Source organism: Pristiophorus japonicus, chromosome 1 (genome assembly GCF_044704955.1).
Source record: "Pristiophorus japonicus isolate sPriJap1 chromosome 1, sPriJap1.hap1, whole genome shotgun sequence".
Lineage (NCBI taxonomy): Eukaryota > Metazoa > Chordata > Chondrichthyes > Pristiophoridae > Pristiophorus > Pristiophorus japonicus.
This window is the reverse complement of record NC_091977.1, coordinates 318,927,955-318,954,868: the sequence shown is the minus strand read 5'-3', so window position 1 is coordinate 318,954,868 and position 26,914 is coordinate 318,927,955. Positions and strand designations below refer to the sequence as shown.

Below are 26,914 nucleotides of genomic sequence, written 5' to 3'. Positions count from 1 at the left end.
AGGCTGGCTGCTTCCTGTGGCACCGTTTGACCTGCTTCTTGTCACTTGCCAATTTTGCTTGCTTCATTATTTTCCGAAGCTGCCAGCGCTCACAACTGATTTATCCTGAGGCGCGCTTGGCTGACTCACAGCAACCTCAGCGTCAGACCCCCTATTTGGAAGAACTGTTGACTGCAGTGCTTGGCTGAGCCAAAGATGATGCCTTCATCATCAATAACAGCAACTTGCATTTATACAGCACCTTTAACAGAGCTCTATCTGATTCCGCACACAGGCACTTCCTATGGGGAACTTTGGTAATGATCAGGAGTAGGAAATCGGATGTTTTTCCTTTGCTCCCTGCCCCTGAGACATTGAGAGCAATAATGGCACCTGACTGTTGCCTGATCTACTCAGCTAGACCAGAAAACAGGATTTAGACAGAATATTCTCAAATGTAAATGCATTTCATCATTTATCCCCTCCTGTCTCTAACTCTCATTCTGTTCTCTTAACTACTTGGCCTTGTGCGTCCTCCAGTGACCAGTTGAGATTGGGGGATTGCAGATCCAGTTTTGGCATTGTATCTCTCAGCCAAAGGGAAGCACACATTCAGCACAGACGGAGACAGGTAAAATGTTAGTTTTCCAGGGATAATGGGAAGGAGATGACGTTTACTTAGTGGAGGGTTGAGAACAGATAAACTAATTTAATTATACTGATCAGTATGTTTCAGCATCAGCCACTGCTATTCCCTAAACCATTTCTCAATCCATTCTACAATGATGTCACACAGAATCCTTCTGGTTAATTATTTGAATGAACATTTAAATGAAGATATTTAGGATTTGCATAACTCTGGCTTCTTAAATACTATCTAAACAAACAAAACAAAGGGGAACAGGACTCTCTCGTTATGCAGAGCATCTATAAAACAAGATAAGTGAATCATGCATGTTGAATGACAGGGGATCAAAACTGAACGGCTAACTTTACATTACCATTGTGTTCAAGTGTCTGAACGTGGTCAGTGGAGGGAGGAGAGGCAACTATGAGTCATATCATAGACTTGATAAGAATCAAAAATAAAACTCAGAAAAACATTGTGCTGGAATCGTTATACATTTCCAGGTGAAATGACAATCTTTATTTTACATCTTTAGCTTTGTCCAGTTATGGCAATGGTCAGTCCAGTCACTGACATTCAAAATGGAAGGTTGAAAAAGCAGTTTGTAGTATTATTGTTTGAAAGATCAAACCTCATTTATGTATTAGACCCACTGAATGGGCACTGGACTAACCCACGGTGTCTTGTCCCCTATTTGTTCTTTCATTCTTTAGTTATGCTGTCCCACACATGATACAGCAGCCCATGATGAAGAAGGTGGCAAAACAATTTGCTTTTTGTAACTAAGCTTTTACCGATTCTGCTTCATAACCAGTTATAAGGAAGCTTACAAGAGTGCGCCCTACTGATTTCCTTCTAATTTTCCCACCCTTTCGTTGGGAAGTTCCTAGCCTCCGCTGGTATCTCCCATGACCCAGCTGAGTTCCAGAACTCAAGCTCCTGGCAAATTGTGGGCAGAAATCGATTGAGGTTTTCTCTTCCTATTTTACCCTAAGCCATTTCATTGAAGAAAACGTTTTAAAATAACCTGGAGAAACTTGTTCCCTGACAGTGGAGCATCTAAATGATACCAATCTCACGGAGGTCAACTGCAGTTTTAGATCTCCTATTGTTTAAACATTTAATGGAATCCACACAGTTTGTTGTAGCACCAAATGTCTATTCTGGACTACATGGCAGCAGTAGACTAACCAAGATTTAATCTCGTAAAAGCAACGGTCATCATTTTTCTACCTCTTTGTCCAAGTTTTTGGTCACATGTCCTAATATCGCCTTATGTGGCTCGGTGTTAAATTTTGTCTGACAATTGCTCATGTGAAACATCTTGGGACGTTTCACTACGTTAAAGGTGCAAGTTGTTGATGGTTACTGGTTATTTCACACTGGTGACATCCCAGCTGCAGGAGTTGCTAGGTAACAAACAGGAGAACCCTGGCCGGTTTTACCCCGGCATAATCCTATGGGTGTGGAGGTCACCTGTAGCAAGCTGCTGCCTCCCTGACTGAGATCACTTAACTCAAAGTCCAGAAATTAAACCTGGATGTTTAGGTGTTTGTGGTACAACTATTTTCTTGCTACATTAATGCTTGTTGTGTGAGAATTTTTTTAAAATTCATTACCATTTTGAAAAAAGATGAGAGGGTGCCTGACCCATCTTTTCGTCCTCTAAAAGCCTCTTTTGACTTAGAAGAACCAGATGCCCCATAATGTGGTCTTTGTCCATCGGTACCCTTTAAACAAACCAAAAAAGTATATTAAACATGGAACCATAAAGTCTTTAATTCATTCACAGAAGTTGGTTGCTTTAAGATATTATTGGCAGATAAAGGTTAAAATCGTTAATGGTTTTTCTTTGAGTTGGCCAGAATTACTTTGTAAGCACTCTGCAATATGCACATGAGTCAGGGGTGTCAATGCTTACATCTGATGCTAGTTATTATGAGGTTTAGCTCATTTGGTTATTGCAGTGCAAGTTATTGTTTTCCATATAAATACCTATAATACCATGTAAGTCATTACACATTTTTAAAATTAAAAATTAAAACTATTTAAAGTAGTTTCTTACAATCTTACTCCTTTCAGCTTAACAGATTGGGGAGGACCAGGGAACACGAGTTTAAACTGTGTAAGAGTGGGAATAGACTGGATTTTAGGCAGTTCTTCTTTTCCCAGAGAGTAGTGAACCTCTGGATTACATTGCCGGCTGGTGTGGTGGGTGCTGATTCTCCATTGCCTTTAAGTCTCTACTGCTGGCCGGGTTCCTGACGAGGGCAGAGATCGCATCATATAGAAGCTTAGTGTCTTTATAGATAACACTTGGTCCGTGTGATCTCCTGGACTGGTTTTGATCACCTGAGGGGGTCGGAGAGGAATTTTCCAGGGTATTTTTTCCATTATTGGCCCTGGGCTTTTTTGCCTCTCCCAGCAGATTATTTGGCTGTGGGGTTGGGGTGGGTTGAGGGGGGTGGTGGTGAAATGCTCCAGCCATCATGGTGTGGGGCAGGCTTGATGAACCAGCTGGTCTTTTCCTGCCCTTCAATTTCATATGTTCAGAAGATAATTTTGTAAACATTGATTTGTACGCATTTGGATAACAGATATCTGGTTTTGAGAACGATTGCTGTGAATTATACCTTTATTAAGTCACCATTTCCAGTCATTAAAGACAGCCTCATTATAGAAGTATGGATATGTATTAGAGAAGAATACTGTATAATAAACCAATAAGAGGGGCTGGCACAGTGGGGCATCATATTGGCTTGCCAATGCATTGTGCCCGGGAGTGGTTGGATGAGAGCCTTGCACACACAATTATCCACACAGTGAGGTGATGTTACTGCCACAGGAGGCACTGAGCAAGGCCAGACTTTCCTTCACAGGGAGCAAGGGAAAATTGGAATGCCAATCATATTGGTTCATTCTCAGGCATATCCTGGCAAGCAGATAGAGGAGTAGCAGAGGCTTAGAAGTAGGTCTCCAGCATGCCCTCTCAGAGCGAGGAGAAAACAAGAGAAAGGAATATTACTGTTGTGCTTTGGATGGATGGAGAGGTTAGCAAGTACAACATTAATAATGGAACGATATGAGCTACTTTTAGCAGTGGCAATGAATTGTGATCTTTTCAATATTGCTATTTCGGAAGGCTTGAAATAATGTAATATTTACACAGTATTGCTATAAACAGCCCTATAGACTTACCCTTCCTCATGTTGCTTTAGGTGATTTGGGCTTGCCAACCAAAACTCCCCTTTCATTAGAAAACTGATCAAATATTTGTACAGAAAGCTGAAAGCCACTTTTGTAATTGATGGAGATGTCAAAGATTAGCCCCCCCCCCAGTGTACCTGAAAGAGCATGCGGATACCTGGAGTGGTGATGGTTTGTGGCATTATAAGTAGATCAAGAGGCAATTTAAAGCAAATATTTAAGAGTGTCTGAATTGTACTTTGAATGTTCAGAGTCACTAAAGCATTTATAACTAAAATAAAAAATAATTTTTTATTTCTTATAACTTCAAAAAGTGCAATCACATTAAACATTAGCAACAGTATCATTCATTATTCATGCACCGTGATGTGTGGGTATCGATTATGTAAGATTTAAAAAATAAATGTTTTAAGTACTATTAGTTTGAATATGTGATGATGAGGTTAACTGATTAGCCTCCATAAACCTTGCTATAACTCAATGTAAGCTGAATGACCATCAATGAAACTCTTTCCAACAAAGAAGTGGATACCACTGTTGAACCTCACCTTGTTGGCAACTAACATTGACATTGACCAAGATAACAACTGAGAATGCTCAGTCTGTGTCTCTTTCTATCTCTGTCTGTCTCTATCTCTCCCTCTCTGTGGACTATGGTTCTCTCATCCTACACCGAATGGCCATCCCTGGTTACAGGTCCAGCCAAAGACAAGACAGAAATGTGCAGCTTGATGGCATCGTTTTCCCTGCACTTTAGTTCTAACTCAAGTCGCAGTTAATTGCTGTACTCTAAGCTGCACTGTCAGTATTGCATTTGGAACCTCTTACACACTCATGAGTCAGTGAATGGCAAAGAAGCAATGAAATGAATTGCTGAGTTCTTCAGGGAGCTATGATATGCATTGAAATGCGATGGCAGAAAGGAAATGATTTACAATCCAGTCTCATACCATCTGGAACGCACATGGACAACTGAATAACGAAACAGATGAAGATATTTAAAGAGAGATTCTTGCAGCAGTGTTCTCCCTCCCTCGCTCCACGATTCCCCTCCCACCAATAAAATAATCCCCCTTTTGCAACTTACTTTGCTTGAGGCTGCCCCAGCCTGATTTCGAGGCCTCAATCCAGCCAGCTGCCTTGTTTGGCGGCTCACAGTTCGCCCGCCAGATGGGTCGGGGCCTCAAAATCGAGGGGTGGGTGGGCTCTTCACTAGCGGAATGGAAGGCCGACCAACGCTTTCTCCACTGGTCATTCACCCAAAGGTCAAGATCGACCCGTAGACTTTTATCATCATCAGTAACATTAAGGAGCCAAGGGCAGGTGTTCCTTGTTCGAGACTGTGACTGTAAAGAGTCTGTGCTAGAACAGCCCTTGCTTGTTGTGCCTTTGTGTCTTCTTGCATGCTTTATTGCGACTAACATTTTACCTGCATGATTTTAACCTGGTGGAAACATTTTTATACAATTAAAAGTATGAGGCTAACTAAATAAGTGCAGAAGCAGAACCTTGATGATGTGATCTACTTAGCAATAATGAGGAGCCTATTACAACAACAATGAACCAGCTACTTTACATAGAGTTACATAAAATGTACAGCACAGAAACAGGCCATTTGGCCCAACTGGCCCGTGCAGTGCTTATGCTCCACATGGTCCTCCTCCCATCTTCTTCATCTATTAGTTTAACCTTCTATTCTTTTTTCCCTCATGTGTTGATCTAGCTTCCCCTCAATTGATTGATTTGATTTTGCTCATTGTTTTTGGCTGATGCGCCCAGCACACAGCGCAGCATAACTTTAAATCAGTATTTTCATTCACATTTGAACAAAAACCATACAATTGCAACGCTTACTCGTATTATTTATCTGCTGTCCTCAGCTTGTTCTGTTGGATGCTTCCAAGCATCCGAATTGCTCACCTCCATAAAGAAGTCCATCATGGGATTATGGCCAAATAAGCTAGGATCCTCCAGGGCCAATATTATCTTATCACATAATAACCACTACATGCACTTACTGCAAAGAGATTAGCAGGATTTTTTCCCCTCTAAGCTGGGGCTCCCCCATCAGATATCCAAGCAGTTATCCATTACAAATCTGATGTTGGATTTCAATGGGGGCAGGGGGGGTGGGGGGGGCGGAGGGAGGGAGCTTGAACTCATGACCATAGTAATACAAAGCAAGCATCTTAACTCATTTTCCACTGGGTCAAGCAACTCCCAGCTCCTGCCTATGGAGTTAGGTAAGTATGGGGATGGAGTTTACAATGAGAAACATCATCAGAGACGTTGGATGATGAAATGAATTGAAACATCTAACAGTAATGGTGCAAGTGCACTTGAGATGATGATTTATTGTTAGCCATTGTGACCATAATAGTTGTGGCAAAAAATACAGATCTTGCACCTTACCCAAATAAATTTAGTGATAGCTCTACTTGCTCCGGACCTAGCCTGTAGTAGTGATGAGAAAAGGAGCCATGACAATCACCAAATACAATTGGAGACAAAAAGGCATGATGTGGCTCAGAAAAATATGAGGATACAGTTTACAATCAAGGTTAACTAAGATTTCTACTCAATATTTGAATGCGAGAATCCTAACATTTAATGCTGAGTGTCTGCCAGATTTCTACCATTGCTTTTCTTTATTCTACCATTGCTTTTCTTTATTAAAAAAACATTTAAAATAGCAGTTCTATTTTATGAAACAATCCAATTGAATAAGAACTAGGTCAGTCTTGGCTCAGTGGGTAGCACTCTCTCCTCTGAGTCAGAAGGTTGTGGGTTCATAGTCTCACTCCAGAGACTTGATCACACAATCTAGGCTGACACTCCAGGGCTGTACCGAGGAAGTGCTGCATTGTCAGGTGAGATGGTAAGCCAAGGCCCCTTTTCCCCTCTCAGGTGGACGTAAAAACAAAATCACGTGGCACTAATCGAAAAAGAGCAGGGGAATTCTCTCAGTGGCCTGTAAAACATTTTCCCCCCAGCCTACATCATTAAAAAAAATACCTAGTCATTTATCTCATTGTCTGTTGCTGTGCGCAAAGTGGCTGCTGCATTTCCCTACATTTCAAAAAAGAGTATTTAATTGGCTGTAAAGTACGCTGGGACATCCTTAGGTGGTGAAAGATGCCAAATAAACACAAGTTCTTTCTTTGCTTAACATTTATTTTAAAGGAAAGATATTGTTAAGCTTATGAGTGTTCCCCCCCCCCCCCCCCCCCGCACACTGTCTGTCACAATGTCCAGGTCTAGTCACAGTGTAATTAACAGATCATTTACCTTTTGTTGTACTGGGGCTCTCTTTGGTGACATCTGAAAAGAAGCAATAGGACAAAAACGGAGTCAGAATTGAGATAAGCATGATGCATTCACATAGGGATAAAGTTTCCTCTGTGTGTTATATGCAACAAATTATGAATCTGCTCTTCATAAATGGGTTTAAAACGTCATTACGTGCTGTGGCCCAAGAAAATTTTTCCCGTTACATCCAACGTTTCAACAAAATGGTCCCACTTTACCACAACTCAGCATAAAGGATTAAAATTGAGCGCTTTTCTGGTGAGGTCTATTTCTAGAGTGTCATTGATCAGATGTAGCGACTGATTTTAAGGACGCGCACTCGCAACAGGGAGCCTTGCTCGGAGGGAGAGCATGCTCACTATAATTCCCCCGATGGGCAAAGTTCCACACCGGGGCTCTGCGTTTGTAATATTAACTTTTTAAGCCCAAAAGGAAACTTTAAATTGCAGTCAGCCAGGTCTGTGCAGAAAGCCAGTGGCTAAGTCCCCTGGTCCGTTTTAACTGAACCCCCAACCCAATTTCCGCCGTGTGAGGGGAGAGGAGGCTTAAGATTCACCCCCGATGTCATTCTCACAAGCTATGAGAAAAGACAAGAGACTTGGGTTTTTCAGCCTGAAAAAGAGGCATCTGAGAAGAGGTACACGGTATGGAGGTTAATCCGGAATACTACTTTAAATTAAACTATGGGAATAGGTCAAGGAAAGACATTTCAAACTAGTAAAAGATAATTTTAGGACTGATATTTCAGCTGCCTGGGCTCTAAGCTCTGGAATTCCCTCCTAAACCTCTCCACCTCCTTCTCCTCCTTTAAGATGCTCCTTAAATCCTACCTCTTTGACTAAGCTTCTGGTCACCTGCCCTAATATCTCTTTATGTAGCTCGGTGTCAAATTTTGTCTGATAATGCTCCTGTAAAGTGCCTTGGGATGTTTTACTATGTTAAAAGTGCTATATAAATGTTTTTTTGTTGTTGTTATCAAGAAGTTCTGCTTCATTGGAAAGGGATCACCACTTGGAATTGACTTCTGAGCAGAGTGATGGGGAGGAAACTCTGGAATTAGACTGAAAACAATTAGGTGCAGCAATGGGAGCCATTCTGGATGGACGGACTAAGATGGGCTAAATGACTTTCCTTATCCATAAGTATCTTGCGACCTGCATCTTGCATTTGACCCGAGATTGGTCCTAACCATTGGATAAAATGTGAGAAATAAACCATTCCAACGCTGCTATCCCTCCCGTTGAAATATAATTTACCTTTAGCAAAGGTTGGAACATGTGCCTTGAAGATTAGTACCACATGCCGGAAACAGCAACAGTTACTCACCATGTTCTTAAAGAAGTGGACAACAGCACTATCATCAGTTTGTCTCCTTGCTCCTTGATGGGCCTTGTGTGTGGTCGGGGCCATTAACACACTCCTGGTTGCAGGTTCCTGAAAGACATACATTCTATTTTAGCATGGAGATTCTATAGATCATTTGAAAATAAATCTAATACACTTTGAATGCTGATTTTTAAAAAATTAAGCAGCATTCAATAATGCTAATCACTCACCTCACATCTGGCATATGACTTTGTTTAAACAGCTTGCCGTCAATTTTAGGCAAAATTCACCTTTTACAGTGGTTATAAGAAGTATTTCATATTAAAAGTATTTCTCATTTCACTTGTCAATCATGCTTGCCCATTGTTTGTAGCAAAGAATGACACTATTGATAAGTGTTGATCTGGGAGTAGGTTACGTGGGTCGCCATTTCAGTATGGTTTTAAAAATCTAAAATAAATGAATGTTTATCAATGCGCTACTTCAATGGCTTTTCAAATTGAGAAACATCTTTTCATGCAATGCTTAGGGCATGGAGCAGAGATTGTACAGGAGATGTGGTTCGCAGTCTGAAGTGAGAAAGACTGTACATCACATGCATGCTGTGGATACAAGCAGTTCAGCTTCTGGTCGCGAGGGTCATGTAGTAAAATCTGTTTTACAGATTGCCAGTCACAACCAACACCAGTCTGAACATTGCCTTCCTTCAATCACTGAGAGGCTTGTAGAAAAAAAAAGAATGAATATAAAAATGTTCTATATTGTATAAATCATTGCAGGATGACTGTCCAGCTAGATCACTCGGTTTCCTAATATGAAGGACTGCATAATATTGCAAATTGTGGTCAGTTTAAATAGATCTACCCGTTCCTGGGATGTTTGCTTCATGAATTGGATTGAGAAGTTATTAAACGGAATAGAGCACTACCATTCCTGGCCATAATGGAGATGATTGGGTAATGCCCCGGTCAACCACCCTGGATTATAGACTGCTGTATGCCATCATTCTGCCCTGCCTCCAACTCATTGGCTAACACAGTGGCATCAATGTTCACTCCAAACATTTTATTGCCAGCTCGGTGGACACAATCAGTGATCGCTAATCTGATAATAATGCTGTTGCCTTCCATTAGATGGAATAGTGTTAGGTTTATTGGGGACCTCAGTAAGAAAGTACACATGGGCCTTCTTCCAATAATTCCAGTTTATGTATGTCTCTTTCTCCAGCTGAGAAGGTGCCACAGATAATCATCTCCCTGGATTTTGCTAATGTATACTTCATAACCAGCGACAATCTTCTCTATAATTGTCCCTCCTTCACTGTGGGGGAAATGTCTTGTTTCCGCTCAGCATGTGCCCAAGGACAAGGCTGAGATCAGAAACTCGCCAAGATAGGAATCAAAGGCATGAAGCTACCTTCTACCATTCACAGATCCTCCGCACATTCTGATTTGACTTGACAACACATGAATTACATTTTAAATTTGTTAAGGAGAAAAAACAAGTCTTGCTAAATGTCTCATTGCAGGTCGATGACCCTTCGTCAGAACTGGAAAAGTTAGAGATGTAACAGGTTTTTAAGCAAGTGTAGGGGAAGGGAAATGGGGGGAGGGGAGAAAAGAACAAAAGGGAAGGTCTGTGATAAGGTGGAAGAAGAGATTAAGAGACAAACGGGATGATGGTGCAAGGCAAAAGGAGATGGTAATGGGACAAGTTAAGAAACGAAAGATGGGTCTAGATAGGGTGTAAATGGAAATGGCAGAATGATCAACAGCTGCCGTGGGAAAGAGAGAGAGCGAAAAGTCGTCGTGGGTCATTTGAAGTTTTATCGGCAGGCGGATAAAATGGGAGGCAGTGAAGCAGCTGCCTGTTTCACACCTCGCCCATTTGTGAGTGTAAAAGCGGGCCTGCCGATTCACTAGTGGCTGTGTTTCCGCCCTGATCCCCATCAGGCAACCCTTGCTAAAAATGTGTCAAATAAGGACAAGATTGGGTCCACTCTCTTCACCACCCTAGCCCCCCCCAGTTGAATGGTGTTCCAATGCTCACCAACAAGGCCCACACACATGAAGAATTGCCACTGGAACAAGGTACTCGGACATCAAATGCCCATGCATTCCAGCAAGGACTGAGCACACCCAGGAGAAGAGGGAGGGGAGACTTGAGGACAGAACTAGTGAGAAGAGGAAAAATAAAACATACACTGGTTCTTTACAATAAGCCATTTTGCTCTGATTGGGGTCCTTGCATGTTTTGTCAAATAATTTAAAAAAACTGAGGTTAATGTCTTTAAAATGAAAGCAAAAAATATTGTATAGCTGGAATAGTATTCTCAGATAACACTAACATCCTAATGCTGTGGCAAATATACAGCACTACTGCCATGCAAACACACACCAAATTGATTTGTGATCTTTGCATCTATAGATTGGATACCGGGGACATAAAATATATCCGATGCGAATGTTAATACAACAGCAGTAAAGAACCAAACAAGAAAAAGCTATTTATAAGGTAAGTTTAACAAAGTATTTCAAAAAGTTGTTATGATAACGTTCTCTGTTGCTAAGCTTTCGATGTGAAAATAAATGCTTTTTTGGAGAGTTTTGTTATTATGATATTATACAGAGGCATTAATGTAAGTGTATGCTAACCACATTAAATTCAGACACTGGGAAATGTTAGAGGTAAGATTTATGATCGGAAAGAATTAGATTGATTACAAATTCATTTAAACATTAAAAATAATTGAGAATTGAAAGGTGTGACCAGCTTTAATTTTGAGAAGTTGAGCAGCACAGTGGGAGACTAACCTGTCAGTTCTGGACTCTGGTCTGAAATCCAGTATTCGAGCCGACACAAAGTAAGTTTGTGCATAAATCCGGGACCCAAATTTACTGAAGCCTCCTGCCAGCATTATTGGTATGAGGCTGAACGTAAGCTCGAGGAACAACACCTCATCTTTCGTGAAGGCACTTTACAGCTTTCCAGACTCAACATTGAGTTTAACAATTTCAGACCATAACCACTGCTCCCATTTTGTCACAGAGCAGGTGCTGTAATGGTTCTGCTGTTTCCATTTACACCTCCTCTGGACTATAGTTTCTTTCTTGTACCATTACCACCCCCTTTTGCCTTGCACCATCATCCCATGTGTCATTTAATCACTCCTGCCTGCCACCCTATCACACACCTTCCTCTTTGCCCTTTCCTCCCTCCACAGCCCTTTTCCTTTGCTTTGTACTTGATTAAAAACTGTTACATTTCTAACTTCTCCCAGTTCTGATGAAAGATCATTGGCCTGAAACGTTAACTCTGTTTCTCTCTCCACACATGTTGCCCGACCTGCTGAGTGTTTCTAGCATTTTATGTTTTTTTATTATTGGTGAGAGAGTTTATTAACATTCGACTATGGGTATTCCTGTGGGCATACCTCTCAATTTGCAAGCTTTGGAGAAGGAAGTTCAGAGGAGACAGGTAAGATTATACCTTCGACAATGCATTGGCTCCTGAGATCTAAACTGTAGTTTTTTCTTTAAACTGCCTGTGTTCTGTGACTGGATTTAAGCAGGTATCCATTAACTAAAACTGAACAAAAATATCTCATTTTGTGTCACAATTATCTTAAGCAATCCTTTGCAAAAGATGTTCCTTACTTTATCCTAATTAAAATAGTTAGCATGCTTAATTATTAGCCCATAAGATTTATTTGCACTCTGAACCTGTCCAACCTATGGTGGACACAGCAATAACAAAGGCCAGGCACCTCATTCAAACATTAAATCAGAGGCATGAAATCCTTGTTCAAAAGTTTAGGTTAAAATAGAAAACATTTTCAATTTCCCCAAATAGTTTACTGAAGACTCTTTGGAGTACTGTTGGGATAGAAACTCTTGGGCTCCATTTACCTGCCTTGTTTCCATTACCTTTAATACCCTTGCCTAACAAAAATCTATCAATCTCAGTTTTGAAATTTTCAATTGACCCCCAGCCTTTTTAGGGAAGAGAGTTCCAGATTTCCACTGCCCTTTGTGTGAAGAAGTGCTTCCTCACATCACCCCTGAACGGCCAAGCTCGAATTTCAAGATTGTGCCGCTTGTTTTGGACTCTCCCCCCCCCCCCCCCAGCAGAGGAAATAGTTTCTCTCTATCTACCCTATCAAATCCTTTATTCATCTTAAACACCTCAATTAGATCACCCCTTGTTCTTCTACATTCAAAGGAATTCAAGCCTAGTCTATACAACCTGTTCTGATGATTTAACCCCTTTAGCCCCCAGTATCATTCCAGTGAATCTATGCTGCATCCTCTCCAAGGCCAATATATCCTTCCTGAGGTGCCCACAGTTAATATAAAGCTTAAACAAATAGAAATATTGGAAATATTCTTGCTACAACAAAAAAGGGATCTCACTGTGACCTTGCAATGGTGATCCACATGGCAGTTGTTTAGAAAGAAAGACTTGCATTTCTGTAGCACCTTTCACAACCTCAGGACGTCCAAAAGCGCATCACAGGCAATGACGTACTTTTGAAGTGTAGTCACTATTGTAATGTAGGAAACATGGCAACCAATGTATGCACAGCAAGCTCCCACAAACAGCAATGAGATAAAGACCAGATCATCTATTTTTTAGTCATGTTGATTGTGGGATAAATATTTGCCATGACAAATATCTCCCCAGCTCTTCTTCGTAATAGTGCCATGGGATCTTGTAAGTCCACTCGAGAGACCAGACATCTCAGTTTAACATCTCATCCAAAAGGCAGTACCTCTGACAGTGCAGCACCCCCTCAGTACTGTCAGCCTAGATGTTTGTGATCAGGTCTCCGGAGTAGGTCTTAAACCCACAACCTTCTGATGGAGTGCCAAGAGTGCTAGCAATTGAGCCATGGCTGTCTGGAGCTGTTGAGAGTGAGTCTTCCTGAATACTCAAGAGAGTATTCTATAGCTATACAATAGCTTTTAAGTGGAAGCCATTATGAAATTATTTAAACCAGTGGGGAGTTTACAGCTTAGGTTAGATGATAATGAACTAGCTGAGTGATTGATTTGGTATCATCTTTTTACTGTTGAGAGGTTTAGTTCACAATTATTTTGTTATGGAATACAGCCACTCAGTCCTCAGGAACGGCATAAACATACAGGCCCAGAAAGGATCGCTGATTAGGCTGCATGTTAGACCTGTTTTTTTCTGAACACAGTCGGCCCAGCATCGACTGCATTCAAGGCAATCCAATTTTGCACAAGGGGCCTCAAACAGGCGTTAAGTCCCTTATTTGAATATGCAAAGGGTCTTTTGCCTGTTTTAGGTGTGGGCCCTGAATACTTTATTTTTGCCTACAATGTTTTTTTGCCTACACCAATATGGCAGGGCACAGTTTAGGCTCATAATGAGCATGTGCTTCCTCCCCGCCATATTGGATTCTTAAGCACCTGTTCAGTGCCTGAAAAGTGGGTGTGTGCCATCATATTTCTAGGCCATAATTTGTTCTCTACTGCTCAAAATGGTTTCATCAAAAATAAGAACATAAGAAAGCAAGGAATAAGAAAAGGTTATTCGGCCTCTTTCATGAGCGATGTATTTTACCATGAAGAGTCTACCACACCACCTATCTCACCCATGTAATCTCCTGAGGGAAACTTCTGCACAAGAACTTGTTGATTCCCAAAGGTAACCAAGCAGTATTCCAGAATATTCATCCATCTCCATTAGTTAAACCGGACTAGCTTCCCTCCAGACTTAATGGACTCAACAGCTTACTCCTGTTCTCATTTTGAAGTTACGGAGGATGATACAGCCCTACAACACTCTGATCTCTGCGCTTCTTGTATTTTGGCCTCTTGCGCATTCCCGATTTTCATCGCTCCTCCATTGGCGGCCGTGCCTTCAGCCGCCTGGGCCCTAAGCTCTGGAATTCCCTCCCTAAACCTCTCTGCCTCTTTTACTTTTCTTTTCTTTCTTTTAAAACTGAATTTAAATTCACAAACTGCAGTGATGGGATTTAAACTCATATCCTGGCCTTTGGATTACTAGTCCAGTAACATAACCACTACATTACTGGAAAAAAAAAATCAATGTCCACCTTCAAAAGTGGCTTGGTAATACCACTACTGACAGCTGGCCAAGTCCTGTAGGGCATAGCTCTCAGTTTGGACCTGCATCACATGGTGACTTCATATCAACAAAATACACTGATAGTGAGATGAAAAGGAGTAGGAGGAGGCCATATGAAGCATAAACACTGGCGTAGACCAGTTGGGCTGAATGGCCTGTCTCTGTGTTGCAAAATTAAATGTAATTCTATGTAACATGGAGGAGTAACCTACTTGATCTTGTCCTGACCAATCTACCTGTTTCAGACATGTCTGCCCACAATTACATTGGTAAGAATGACCATCCCACAGGCCTTGTAAAGACAAAGTCTCATTTTTCACAGTAAGGGCCCTATGCATTGTGCAGTGTCACACTACTGCCGTGCTAACTAGGTCAGACCAAAGATCTAACTGGGCATCCATGTAGTGCAGTGGGTCAGCATCAGCAGCAGAATTGTATACCATCAGAATCTGTAACCTTCAGATCCTTCACTTCTCCATCACCATCAAGGCAGGAGACCAAGGCTGGTTCGATGCAGTGTAGAAGGTTGTACCAAGAACAGCACCAGGTATACCTTAGAAAGAGGCACTAACATAGTGAAGCTAGCAAACATGGCGAGTTGCATGATAAGCACAGAAAGTTGCGGTGCTGAAGACCTGCGCACCAGAACTAGCCAATTCCACGATCTCTGGTGGTCCTCTAATAATCTTGGCCCTCTCTCTGGTATCCTGCACTCTCTTCTCCTGCAAACATAGGACAGTGTTATGTGTGGCTAACAAGGATGTGTCTCTGGATGTAATGTATATGGCGAAAGTGGGAATCAGGCAGATGTAGAAGGAGTGGGGATTTTGTGCATTGGCGGAGATTGAGTACAGTGTGAATTGAGGAGGTTCACTGAGAGAAGGTGGAAGTCACACAGCTCAGAGGGGATAAAATGAGGATTGGGGTTATTGGCAGCAGTGAAAGGAGGAGACAGGAGGGGAGCAGGTGTAAGGAGTGAGGATGAGAGGTGGTACAGTGCACCGTGGTGATTTGTGGTGAGGAAAATGATCCAGGGAGGAGGAGTGGTGTGACTGCTGTAAGATGGATAAGAGGGAGAGGAAGGAGGTGCATTGCAGGAGAATGTGTCCTGACCAAGTCAGGACACTGAAACATTTCATGCACTAAACCTAGGTCTTGCTGCTGACTTCCTCAACCACCTCAATCTCGGCTTGCTCTTAGTTGTGGCAGAAGGTTTCTTCTTCCCACTTGTGGGAAACAATACATCCCTCCTGGCCCTCGCTGCACCCAGCATTACCTCCAGTGAGGCATCACTGAACTTGGGGGTCACCTTCCCTTTCTTTCCAGATATCTTTCCAATTGCTTCCAGTATCCTAAGTCCTTTCCCACAGCCTCCCTTGCAGAGGTAGACTGCTCCTTTAAATAACGGTCGGCATCACATGGGTGGATGTCATACCCACAGATGCAGCATTCCATCGAGGAACCCGGGAGCTTAATTTAAATGTTGTCAGGCCATTAAAATTGTCCAGACTTAAACGTCACACAATGCTGCGTGATTGTTGTCCGTTAACACCTTCACATGCGGCATTCCCATCTCCGGGTTAATATCGGGCCAATGATTCCATAAAGGAGGGAGAGACTAAGACTGAGAGAAAATTCAGATCACAAAAATGAGAGTATAGAAACAAAATGAAGAAAGTGAAAGGTCATGGGTAAGAGACCATAAGAACATAAAAAATAGGAGCTGGAGTAAGCCATTCAGCTGCTCAAGTCTGCTCCACCATTCAATATCATGGCTGATCTTTTACCTCAATTCCACTTTCCTGCACTATCCCCATATCCCTTTATTCCTTTAATGTCCAAAAATCTATCGGTCTCTGTCTTGAATATACTCAACAACTGAGCATCCACAGCTCTCTGGGGTAGAGAATTCCCAAGGTTCACAATCCTGAGTGAAGAAATTTCTCCTCATCTCAGTCCTAAATGGCCGACCCCTTATCCTGAGACTGCAACCACTCGTTCTAGATTCCCCAGCCAGGGGAAAAATTCTCTCAGCATCTAAGAGAACGAAACAAAATTAAAAATCTAGGGAGGCAAAAAGTTGTCTGAGGTGTCGATATTAGGCAGTTAACAAAATGAAGAGCAAACATTGAACAAAATAAACCTCTCTTCTCCTCCATTCCCTTCCCTTCCCAGTCCTCTCTCATTAGGCCTGGACGAGACTTAAAAAAACATCACATTTTCATCTGGCAGGTACATGCAATGGATGCTTTAATGATGAGAGAAGTGTTCATACTATGCACTAACCTAGGTGTGCTCTCAAATGACTGTGGATGGAAAACAGCAGAAAAAAAACACGGCAGTTATTTTCATCGAGATGAAATTGCACGCAACGCAAGGATACACAGGTGGAATTGACACAAATTACGCCATGTCATCCGAGTATGTGAGAAACAGGAAGAAAGTATTAGTCAAAGACCAAAGTAAGCACCTCTAACCTCTGGATGACAAAGAAAGAAAGAAAGAACTTGCCTTTATGTCATACCTTTCATGACCTCAGGATGTCCCAAACCGCTTTACAGCCAATGAAGTACTTTTAAATGTAGTCACTGTTGTAATGCAGGAAACACAGCAAGGTCCCACAAACAGCAATAATGACCAGATAATCTGTTTTTTGTGATGTTGGGTTGAGCGATACCAGGGAGAACTCCCCTGATGGCCTTCAAAATAGTGCCATGGGATCTTTTACATCCACCTGAGAGAGCAGATGGAACGTTGGTTTAAAGTCTTATCTGAATGGGAGGTAACCCTTAATCAAATCCTCTGACAGTGCAGCTCTCCCTCAGTACTGGCACTGGGAGTGTCAGCCTAGAATATGTGCTCCAGTCTGTGGAGTGGGACTTGAACTCACAGCCTACTGACCCAGACATGCGAATGCTATCACTGAGCCAAGGCTGATGTCTAAGTCGTTGGTATAAGCTGCAGGTATATGTGAGTGCCAGATAGTGGCAGACAAAGCATGCAATGCTTTCTATACCTGCCTCCCCCAGCAGCTTGCATTGATTTCTGATACCTTGGCTATCTAATGAAATCAGTATTTCATGTTCACACAATTAAGAGCTGGTATGTTTTTCTTCAGAGGCACAAGTATTTTGCTCTAATTTGATGAAGGGTTACCACCCTTTTCTGACACTAGGCTTCTGTGTAGAAACCAGTTAGCCGGGAAGGTGACATTACCATCAATCAATTAAAGAGACTTGGAAAATCGCTACAGAAAATGCAGACAATCTTTAAAAATCACATACAATGACAAGCCTTGATAAAGGGCATTAAAAGTATACTGAAGTGATAAAAGAATCATTTCTTAAAAGCAAGACACTGCTATTAAACTCTCAGCTACTTAATATTGTAAAAAATGGATTACTTAAAGTAATAACCTTTTCATGGAAAATTACTTTTCTATTTTTTATATAAAAGGCAGCATTCAGTGACTTAAAATACATCACACCAAACCATCCCATTGTGTCCGTGTGATGGTATTTGCAATAAAAATGGGCATGGTTCTTCCTACTCTTCTCCTTTGCCAAGTACAAAAGCTTTGGCGGACACACAGTAACAGGAAGAGGCCATTCAGTCCCTCGAGCCTGTTCCGCCATTAAATTAGATCATGGTTGATCTGTCTCTTAACTCCATCTACCCGTCTTGGCTCCATAGAAACACTTCCTCATGAGGGCAGTGACCCTTTAAATAGGCCAAGTGGAAGATGAGAAAGTCTTAAGACTGGAGTCAGAACTAAGATTGAATTTACGATCTGTTACATCTGATATTTGGGCATAACTGATCATAAAACTGGGTGAAGATCAGTAACATTGGATCTCCATCCAAAATTCAGCTGACCCAATCTTGCGATTGAAGTCTTGATGGGTCAGAGAAGCAATTGCCAGTTTAAGAGGGGCTGCATGTAAATGAATTCAGAAGATATCACAACATATTTTTCTGTCACTTTTCATCTGCTTAATGGTATTTCCTTTAACAGCTCATATGAGCCGAGGAATTCAGTGTTGCTAGGAGACTTTTTGCAATACAAAAAGCTCACTTCTAAGTCAGCTGTCACAATGTCCTTTATTTTCAGGCAGCCTAGTGTGTCACAACATTTGACCCAAAAGAACAAGTCTTCGGAGAGTTCCTGAGTGACCAAAGCTGTCCTTTATAGCCATAGCTTAAGACACATCTATGATATCCAGGTATAATGAGATGACTGCATTCTCCAGAATGATCATTGAGCACAGCACTGGCATGTTTAAGCATCGCCTCAGGGATCTGGATTTATCTGGGGGGGGGGGGGTTCTGCAATATAAGCCTGGCTAAAGTTTCAAGGATTGTGGTAACATGCTGCATGCTGCACAACCTTGCCTTGCAAAGAGGTTTCGTGATGGAGCTCCCAGAAGGGAAAGACACCCGAGCATAGCAAAGGGACCTGCTAGAGGAACAGGAGCACCCTGAAAGAGGCTGCAGAAAGAACCTATTACCAGCTACCATTAGCCATTACCATGAAGAGAAATTCATGAAGCAGTGATACTTCCCTTAAATTGAAAATGTGCCCACTGCATTAACAGTCCTGTCTACATTTTCCCTCAGTTTCTTCCTTTTTCAACACAACTCCCAAATTTGCCATTGATGTTACTTGCTCCCAAACCTTGCTAAGAATGCACTGCATAATTGAACAATGATGGTGCAATGGTGTGTGTGTCTACCATTTCCTATCACCGTGCTTACTCTTTGTTCCATTTGGTGGTGCTCTTAACTCTAGTCTTGCGCTTTTACTAGATGCTACATCAGTGGCAGGAATGAGGTGTGGCTGGCTGCTGTGGGCCAATAGAAGGCTCTTCGTTGAAATATCCTTCATCTGTTGTTGGCTGCAGCCATTTCGACAGCTGTGTGGACAGACTGGCTCTGTGTAGTTTCTGTCACTTATGAATGCATGGGAAGGAGGCTGACTGAAGCGGACTGAATCCTGGTGTGCTGGCTTCCTGCCAGCACCAATCCTGCCCATTCCAGGGGCTGGATCCAGATGTGCCAACTTGCTCACAGCACCAACTAGCCAATTCCAGGGTCTGGAGCTAGATGTGCTGGCTTCCTGTCAGCACTGACCCCGCCCATTCCAGGGGCTGGATCCAGACGTGCTGGCTTCCTGATAACACCGACCCCGCCCATTTCAGCCATGTAATTGTTATTGGGCATTGCCGTACTATGTACATTGATCTGCATGACAGCAGAGCTAAACATCCCAATGAGATTGGCGAAGTCCTCACTCTTTGCAATTGATCATCAATCCTGTCGAAGCCTGTTCCAATTTGGCATCTCAGATCTCCAGAAAGGTCACAATCGCAGGACGTTTAAAAGCGTTTTACAGCCAATGAAGTACTTTTGAAGTGTTGTCACTGTTGTAATGTAGGGAAACATGCCAGCCAATTTGCAGCATTGTAAAATACTCCTAGTATTTGTACATTTTCTATAATATAGTTTAATTTATTGCTTTACCTTTTTGGAGTTTTCCATGGAGATTTATTGTTTCACTTCCTTTCATTGACTGTTTCCGGTTGTTTCATAATGTGATCAAAGATTCCATTATGTGACCCTCTCTTCGCCCCCTCCCTCTCTACTAATCGCCTCAGCCCCCTTCCAGGACCTACCTGAGGCCACTGCTGAGGTGGTGGACTACCCAACACCGTCCTCGTCGAATCAACGCACTGCCTCTGGGCGCCTGCTTGGTATTTGAAGCTCTCCGGCTGATGTGGCCGAGGCCCAATTTCCGACGAGCCCACCTATTTCAGGCCTGAAGTCAGGCCAAAACGAATTTCCAGCTTGGGATATTTTATAACATTATGAGCCAAGAATGAGGGTCAAAATGGTATCAGCTGACAGGAAGGAAGAATTTTGCCAAAAACAATACACTCTGGTTTACACAGGTCCGATGCTGTTATGTAAATTGTGAGTTTATATTGGGTACTGAATTAACAGAATGGATTCTCAATCCGTTTGGCAGTAACATTGGGAATTACAGTACCTATTAGAACCCACATAATGTTTTCAATGGATAGACATTAAATCAGCTGCTTTCACGTTGTTGATGTTTCTACAATTATAAAAGTGCAAGTGAGTATTTTTCAACCTGATGATGGTTATAATCTTTTGGAAAGTGCAATTTCAGAGACGGTTATGTGCATGACTTCTGCTTTTTTTAAAAAAAAAGAAATGGTTCAGTCTAATAAATATCTAGTTGGTAAGTGCCCAGTCAGGCAGGAGAGCCTCGTATATATCTGTTCAAACCAAAGAGAAGGCAGGACAACATAGGTACAGGATGAGGCTATTCAGCTCCTCGAGCCTGTTCCGCCATTCAATTAGATCATGGCTGAATTTATATCTCAACTCCATCTACCCGCCTTGCTTCTGTAACATAACAAAAATCTATCAATTTCAGTTTTGAAATTTTCAATTGACCCCCAGCCTCAACAGCTTTTTGGGGGACAGGATTTTCACTACCCTTTGTGTGAAGAAGTGCTTACTGACATCACAACAACAACTAGTATTTATATAGCGCCTTTAACATAGTGAAACGTCCCAAGGCGCTTCACAGGAATATTGAGAGATAAAACATTTGCCACCGAGCCACATAGAGAAATTAGGGCAGGTGACCAAAAGGTTGGTCAAAGAGGCAGGTTTTAAGGAGCGTCTTGAAAGAGGAAAGAGAAATAGAGAGGTGGAGAGGTTTAGGCAGGGAATTTTACTCCTGAATGGCCCAGCTCTAATTTTAAGGTTATGCACCGTTGTTCTGGACACACCCTACCAGAGGAAATAGTTTCTCTTTATCTACCATCAACTCCTTTAATTGTCTTAAACACCTCAATTAAATCACCCCTTTTACCTTCTATACTCGAGGGAATACAAGCCTAGTCTATGCAACCTGCCCTCATAATGTAACAATGAATCGAGGTCAACAGGACTAACATTTTTACATGTAGGCAGGGAATGGGCTTAATAGCCAGTAAATAGGTTTAAAAATCCTTCTTCCCAGTATCTTAAAATCTTTTACAGGCTTATAAAATCCATTAGCTGACTCTATAGAAAGTAATTAGCATATCTGTACTCTTGAACTGTGTGCCCTCTCCTCTCTTCACTGTTTTGGTTAGTCCTATAGATTTAAAGCAAAAATGTAAAAGGGAAAGGGCAGAGAAATTGGATTAAGTGCACACCTTTCAGATAACCATAAACCTCTATGGAAAGGACTTTCCTGCCTGATTGTGCCTGTTCTGATGAAGCACCCACCCAAAGTATTAACCTGGCTTTTCTCTGTCTGATGCTGAAAGACCTGCTGTGCCTTTTCTATTGTTGTTTTTTCCTGTTTCTTCAAAAAAAATGTTCTTAGGATGTGGACAATACTGCATTTATTGCCCATTCTTAGTTGCCTCTTAACCAAATTAGCAACAGTTACTATGTGGGGCCTAATGTATTAATGGAACTTCTGGTTTACGGGAAGACAGTGTCAACTATTGTTGTAATGTAATTAATGCCATTATTATGTAACAAAATATGACAACAATGTCACTGTTCCCATGCCTTTCTTGCTTCAGTTTTCCTTGCGGAGAACATTGGAGGAAGTGCCAGTAAAACCATCAAGAGAATGTGAGGAGGGGTTGGGTATAGTGTGTCGAGTGAATCTGTGCGATCTGGAAACACTCAGTAGCTGTCTCAGTCTACCATGTCTCAGCTGTGCCTTGTACCAACACGTCTTATGTATAAGTGATGCTTTAAGCACAGCTGAAACCAGCTATTGTTCACTACTGCTTGAGTGAAGAAGAACAGTTTTCACAGCTTCGCTCCGACCTACACCAGGCATCCTGTAACTATTTATGCTGATACAGTGGTAGAACAAAAAATGACTTTACATGGAACACAAAAGATAACGTGCAGTAAAGAAGTGAGATAGGTGGGGCAGAAATGCAAGAGAATGAATGCCAACAAGTGGAAGACAAGTTTCTTTTGGACAATTATGAACAATAAATACAAAACTGTATGATTACAGTAAAGAAAGGCTTAAAGAGTGACTGACACCATCAATATAGTCTTTTCTAAATTGAAACAATTAACACACTTCGATTTATTTTTGACTTCCTCTGAATTTTCTTGAATATTACTCTTTCAACAATAAGTCTAATGAAATTATTTGGGGAACTGAAAGCTGTTATGCCCAACAGTGTGAGGGAGCTAAAATGGCCAGTACAACAGGGTAGTAGAAATTTAAGGAATAAAAATGTGAATGCTTCAATTCTTAAATAGAAAATGGTATCAACACACAGCAAGTCAGTCATTATCTAAGAAAATAAATAGAGATTAATATTTCAGGTGTGGCCCTTTACCAGAACTGATAAAAGGATTCATCAAGACCTTAACCTCTTTTGTTGCTCAGTGGGTAGCACTCTAGCCTCTGCGTCAGAATGCTGTGGGTTTGAATCCCACTCCAGAAACTTGAACACAAAATCTAGGCTGACACTCTAGTGCAGTATTGAGGGAGTGCTGCAATAATGGGAGGTATCGTCTTTAGAATGAGGTGTTAAACCGAGGCCCCGTCTGCTCCCTCAGGTGGATGCAAAAGATCCCACGGCACTATTTCAAAGAAAAGCATGGGAGTCCTGGCCAAAAGTTATCTCTCAACTAACATAACTAAAACAGATTATCTGCTAATCACATTGTGGGAGCTTGCTGTGCATACATTGGCTGCCGCATTTCCTACATTACAAAAGTGACTACACTTCAAAAAGTACTTCATTGGCTGCAAAGCACTTTGGGACGTCCTGAAGTCACGAAAGGTGCTATATAAGCAAGTTCCTTCTTTCTGTACTTTTCCAGCATCACCTGTTTCTAATTTTCTGAAATTAATATTTCTGATTATAATCCATCTCCACTCTAACTTCTCCAAGCCAATTTCTTTTATATTGTTATCAGCAATTACATTTTGACAAAAAACAACAGAAAGATAAAGAGAAAGAGACAGAAGATAAAGTTAATTTGGTAATTGATATGTTTTAAATGATGAGTGAGGTCCTGCTGAGAGAAGGCTTAACTTAAATTAATTCACTCACTTCTGTATCAGAATAAACCATGATAAAACTAATATGCTATTGGAAGCCTACACATGGACTTCTCATCACAACTAATCTTAGGAGTACTGAGGCAGTGTGAGAAATTTGAATTTAAGACGGCAGTCATTTAATTTGAACCAGCTCCCCGAGTTTTAATAGTCCCCCAACACTGATGATGATGATCTTTCCCTATGGTTTCATTACACTGAATACACATCCCACTTTAAAATCAGAACTCGATTGTAAATGCTACTATCTGACTAATACATTATGGATTCATTTCTAAATATGCTTAAAAGGCACCATTTGGAAAGATCAATCATTCAAATGTGATACAGATGGGTTTTGAAATGAGGCAAATTCTCCACTTCTGAGATTTGTAGGTCAGGAAGATTCCTTTTGAAGAGTGGTCTATGCTAATTCAACTGATTTTGTTCAGGGCAGTAATAGCACTGCTAGAATTAATTAGAGTAGTCTTAAACGGGGAAGGAAAAATTAGCCAGGCTTATGAATTCTTAATAAAGACAAAGAAGATATTGCATTTACATTGCACCTTTCATATCCTCAGGATGTCCCAAAGCGCTTCACAGCCAGTGAAGTACTTTTGAAGTATCGTCACTGTCGTACTGTAGGAAATGCAGCAGCCAATTTGCACCCAGCAAGCTCCCCCAGACTGCAGTGTTATAATGATCAGAAAATATCTTTCAGTGATGTTGGTTGAGGGATAAACATTGGTCAGGACACTGGAGAGAACGCCCCTTCAAAATAGCATCATGGGATCTTTTTATGTCCAACTGAAAAGGCAGGCAGGACTTTGGTTTAATGTCACATCTGAAAGACGGTATGGAAAATGCTATGATGATAGCTATGCTGTGGAATCATACCATCGTGAGGCAGCCAGTGTCTTTAGGAGAACAAGGGCAGAAGAAAAGTAAATCAGGGCAGAAAAAATGACAAAGTAAAAACAAAGCTGGGTTTTGACTGTTATGGAACACCGTGCTCTCAGATATGAACAAAGCAATCTTTTGTAACGCATTTCAAATACTCATGAATGATTAATGCAGTTTACCATTGATAATGCCACCATTGTTCATGATTTTAATTCTATTTTAGGCCCAAATGCTTCAGGCCATCGCTTCAGAATCAAAGTTATGTAAAGTATGAACTACTATCGAGGCAAAGAAAAATATAGTTCAATTGATTTTTTAAATGTCAGGTCATTGTACAGCATAATCAACTGGAATAATGTCCACACACGATCACACAGTAGTGACAGTCCTGCTATTAATCAATAATGAAATCTTTAAACCACAAGTTTGTGTCATTTCAAGACTATAACCTTCCCCAATGTTCAATCCCCACCTCCATCCTTCAAATCAGTTGTCAATAAAGTAATAGTTATAACCTATAGAATTCACATTCCCAGACTTGCTCCACTTCCCCCACATCATTTATTTATGCTTATTTAAGCCTATATGGCCACTAGCAGCAAGGTAGCCTTTCGACAGGCTGCACAAAAGTGATAGGTTTGCAGTTCACGTAGGGTTGCCTGCCAACTCTAGTTGGCCATATTCCTGGAGTTTATCAAGTGACCTCCTGCCTCCAATTGCCCCACCCGGTCAAGCAGCCCTTCTACCCATCTCCAATATTTTTATAACTAATAAACAAAATTGTTCAATGAAAAATAACCCTATAATATTTCTCTCGGAGCTGCTTGCAGCAATGTCCAGGAGATTAATCTTAATTGCTGGAGACTCCAGGACAAGTTGGGAGGATTGGCAACCCTAACTAGTGGCTTCCAATCTTGGGCCACAGAAGGAAGGCTCAGCAAAGGTCATATACCCTCCCTACACCCGCAAAGGGAAATAGGTTAAAGTAAAATCAATAAGAGGAGTGAGTCACTTCAGGCACTTTTACAGATCTAACTTAAGGAGTAAGAATTTCAGCCCCTCTACAGATGATCTGCCATTCAATTAGATCATCTGTATCTTAACTCCATCTACCTGCCTTGGTTCCATAACCCTTTCTATCTTTTTGTAACATCCAGTTAGAGAACATCAGTTGCAGAACCCTACTGCGAGGAGGCGCGGGGGGGGGGGGGGTTATCCACTTTCTTGATTGGAAAATGATGGAATTACAAAGAGGAGGGGCAGACAATATCTGAGGACAAAGACAGAGAAACAAAAGTCAAGAAAATGTAAATCAACAGACTGAAACTTGGAATCTCCTCATCACTCTGACCTAGACCCGCAATGCAGTCTTATCGATCACCATGTGTACAAGGACTTACCTGTTCGCTGAAGGAAACTAAAGCTGGTCTTGTATACAACTCTTCCCACAAATAGAACTTTCTGTTGGTTTTGTTTGTGCAATTCAACAGCCCTTTATAATGCTTTGTTCAGGTTACAGAGCTCCCTTGTGTCATGCAATGTTTGAAGCCACATCTGTTCGACATCAGAAGATAAGTGACATATTGAAGAACACTGGGGCTTGATTTATAATTGGACAACAATGACTCCATGGAAATTCTGTGTTCTCATTCGTTCCCTTAACTCTGTGTGTCCTGTAAGTCTTTTGCAGTTGTCTGCAAGATCTCATTTTCACTATATGAAAGATATTACACATCCTAGATCTCTCCGTGAAACAATTTGATCACATGAATTTTACTCATTTTCAAGAACCGACAAGAAGATAGTGCTAAATGGAGCTTCTCAATGTGAACATCCATTGACAAGCAAATGTTCAATTCACCCAATCGCTCTCCTATTAACCAAACACTATGGCTTACTAAAATAGATAACTGGCACAGACAGTAATAAAGCACAAAGAGTAACATAACTTCTTCAGGACGAAAAATACTCAGGATTAGTAACTCACTACTGGGAAAGTTTATGAAGAAAATTTGGAGGATCATAAAGAAAATATCTTAGTCAACAACGTTAAAGTTAAAAATGATAATGTTGTAATCTTATAAGACTTTTCTTATAAATATCTGTAATCATAAAACGAGTATACATAGTGGTGCCATGTTTTCTTTGCCACTGCTAAATATATTTGACACTTATTTCCTTAACAGGACGCTTATCGCACTTTGGAATTTACCATCATAGACTAAGGGTTAAGCATTGGTGAGGGCTACCCAGTGATAGATTAAGATGCTTTTTTTAAATGGAACAATTACAATACTTGGTCAGGAGATGTTTTGGAATACACTTCACTGTACAGTCAT

The 26,914-nt window shown here is 41.3% G+C and overlaps 1 protein-coding gene across 4 annotated transcripts in view; it reads right to left on the bottom strand.

Moving 5' to 3' along the window:
• The window catches only part of LOC139272308 (myelin basic protein-like), a 271,092-nt gene that overhangs the window by 4,225 nt on the left and 239,953 nt on the right, over window positions 1-26,914 (bottom strand). For all 4 annotated transcript variants that reach the window (XM_070888585.1, XM_070888583.1, XM_070888584.1 and 1 more), the window contains 3 exons: window positions 8,450-8,557; window positions 7,103-7,135; window positions 2,227-2,337 (listed from right to left, as the gene is read on the bottom strand). In XM_070888585.1, coding sequence (XP_070744686.1) covers window positions 2,227-2,337; window positions 7,103-7,135; window positions 8,450-8,557 — 252 coding nt within the window. The remainder of the gene's footprint in view (window positions 1-2,226; window positions 2,338-7,102; window positions 7,136-8,449; window positions 8,558-26,914) is intronic.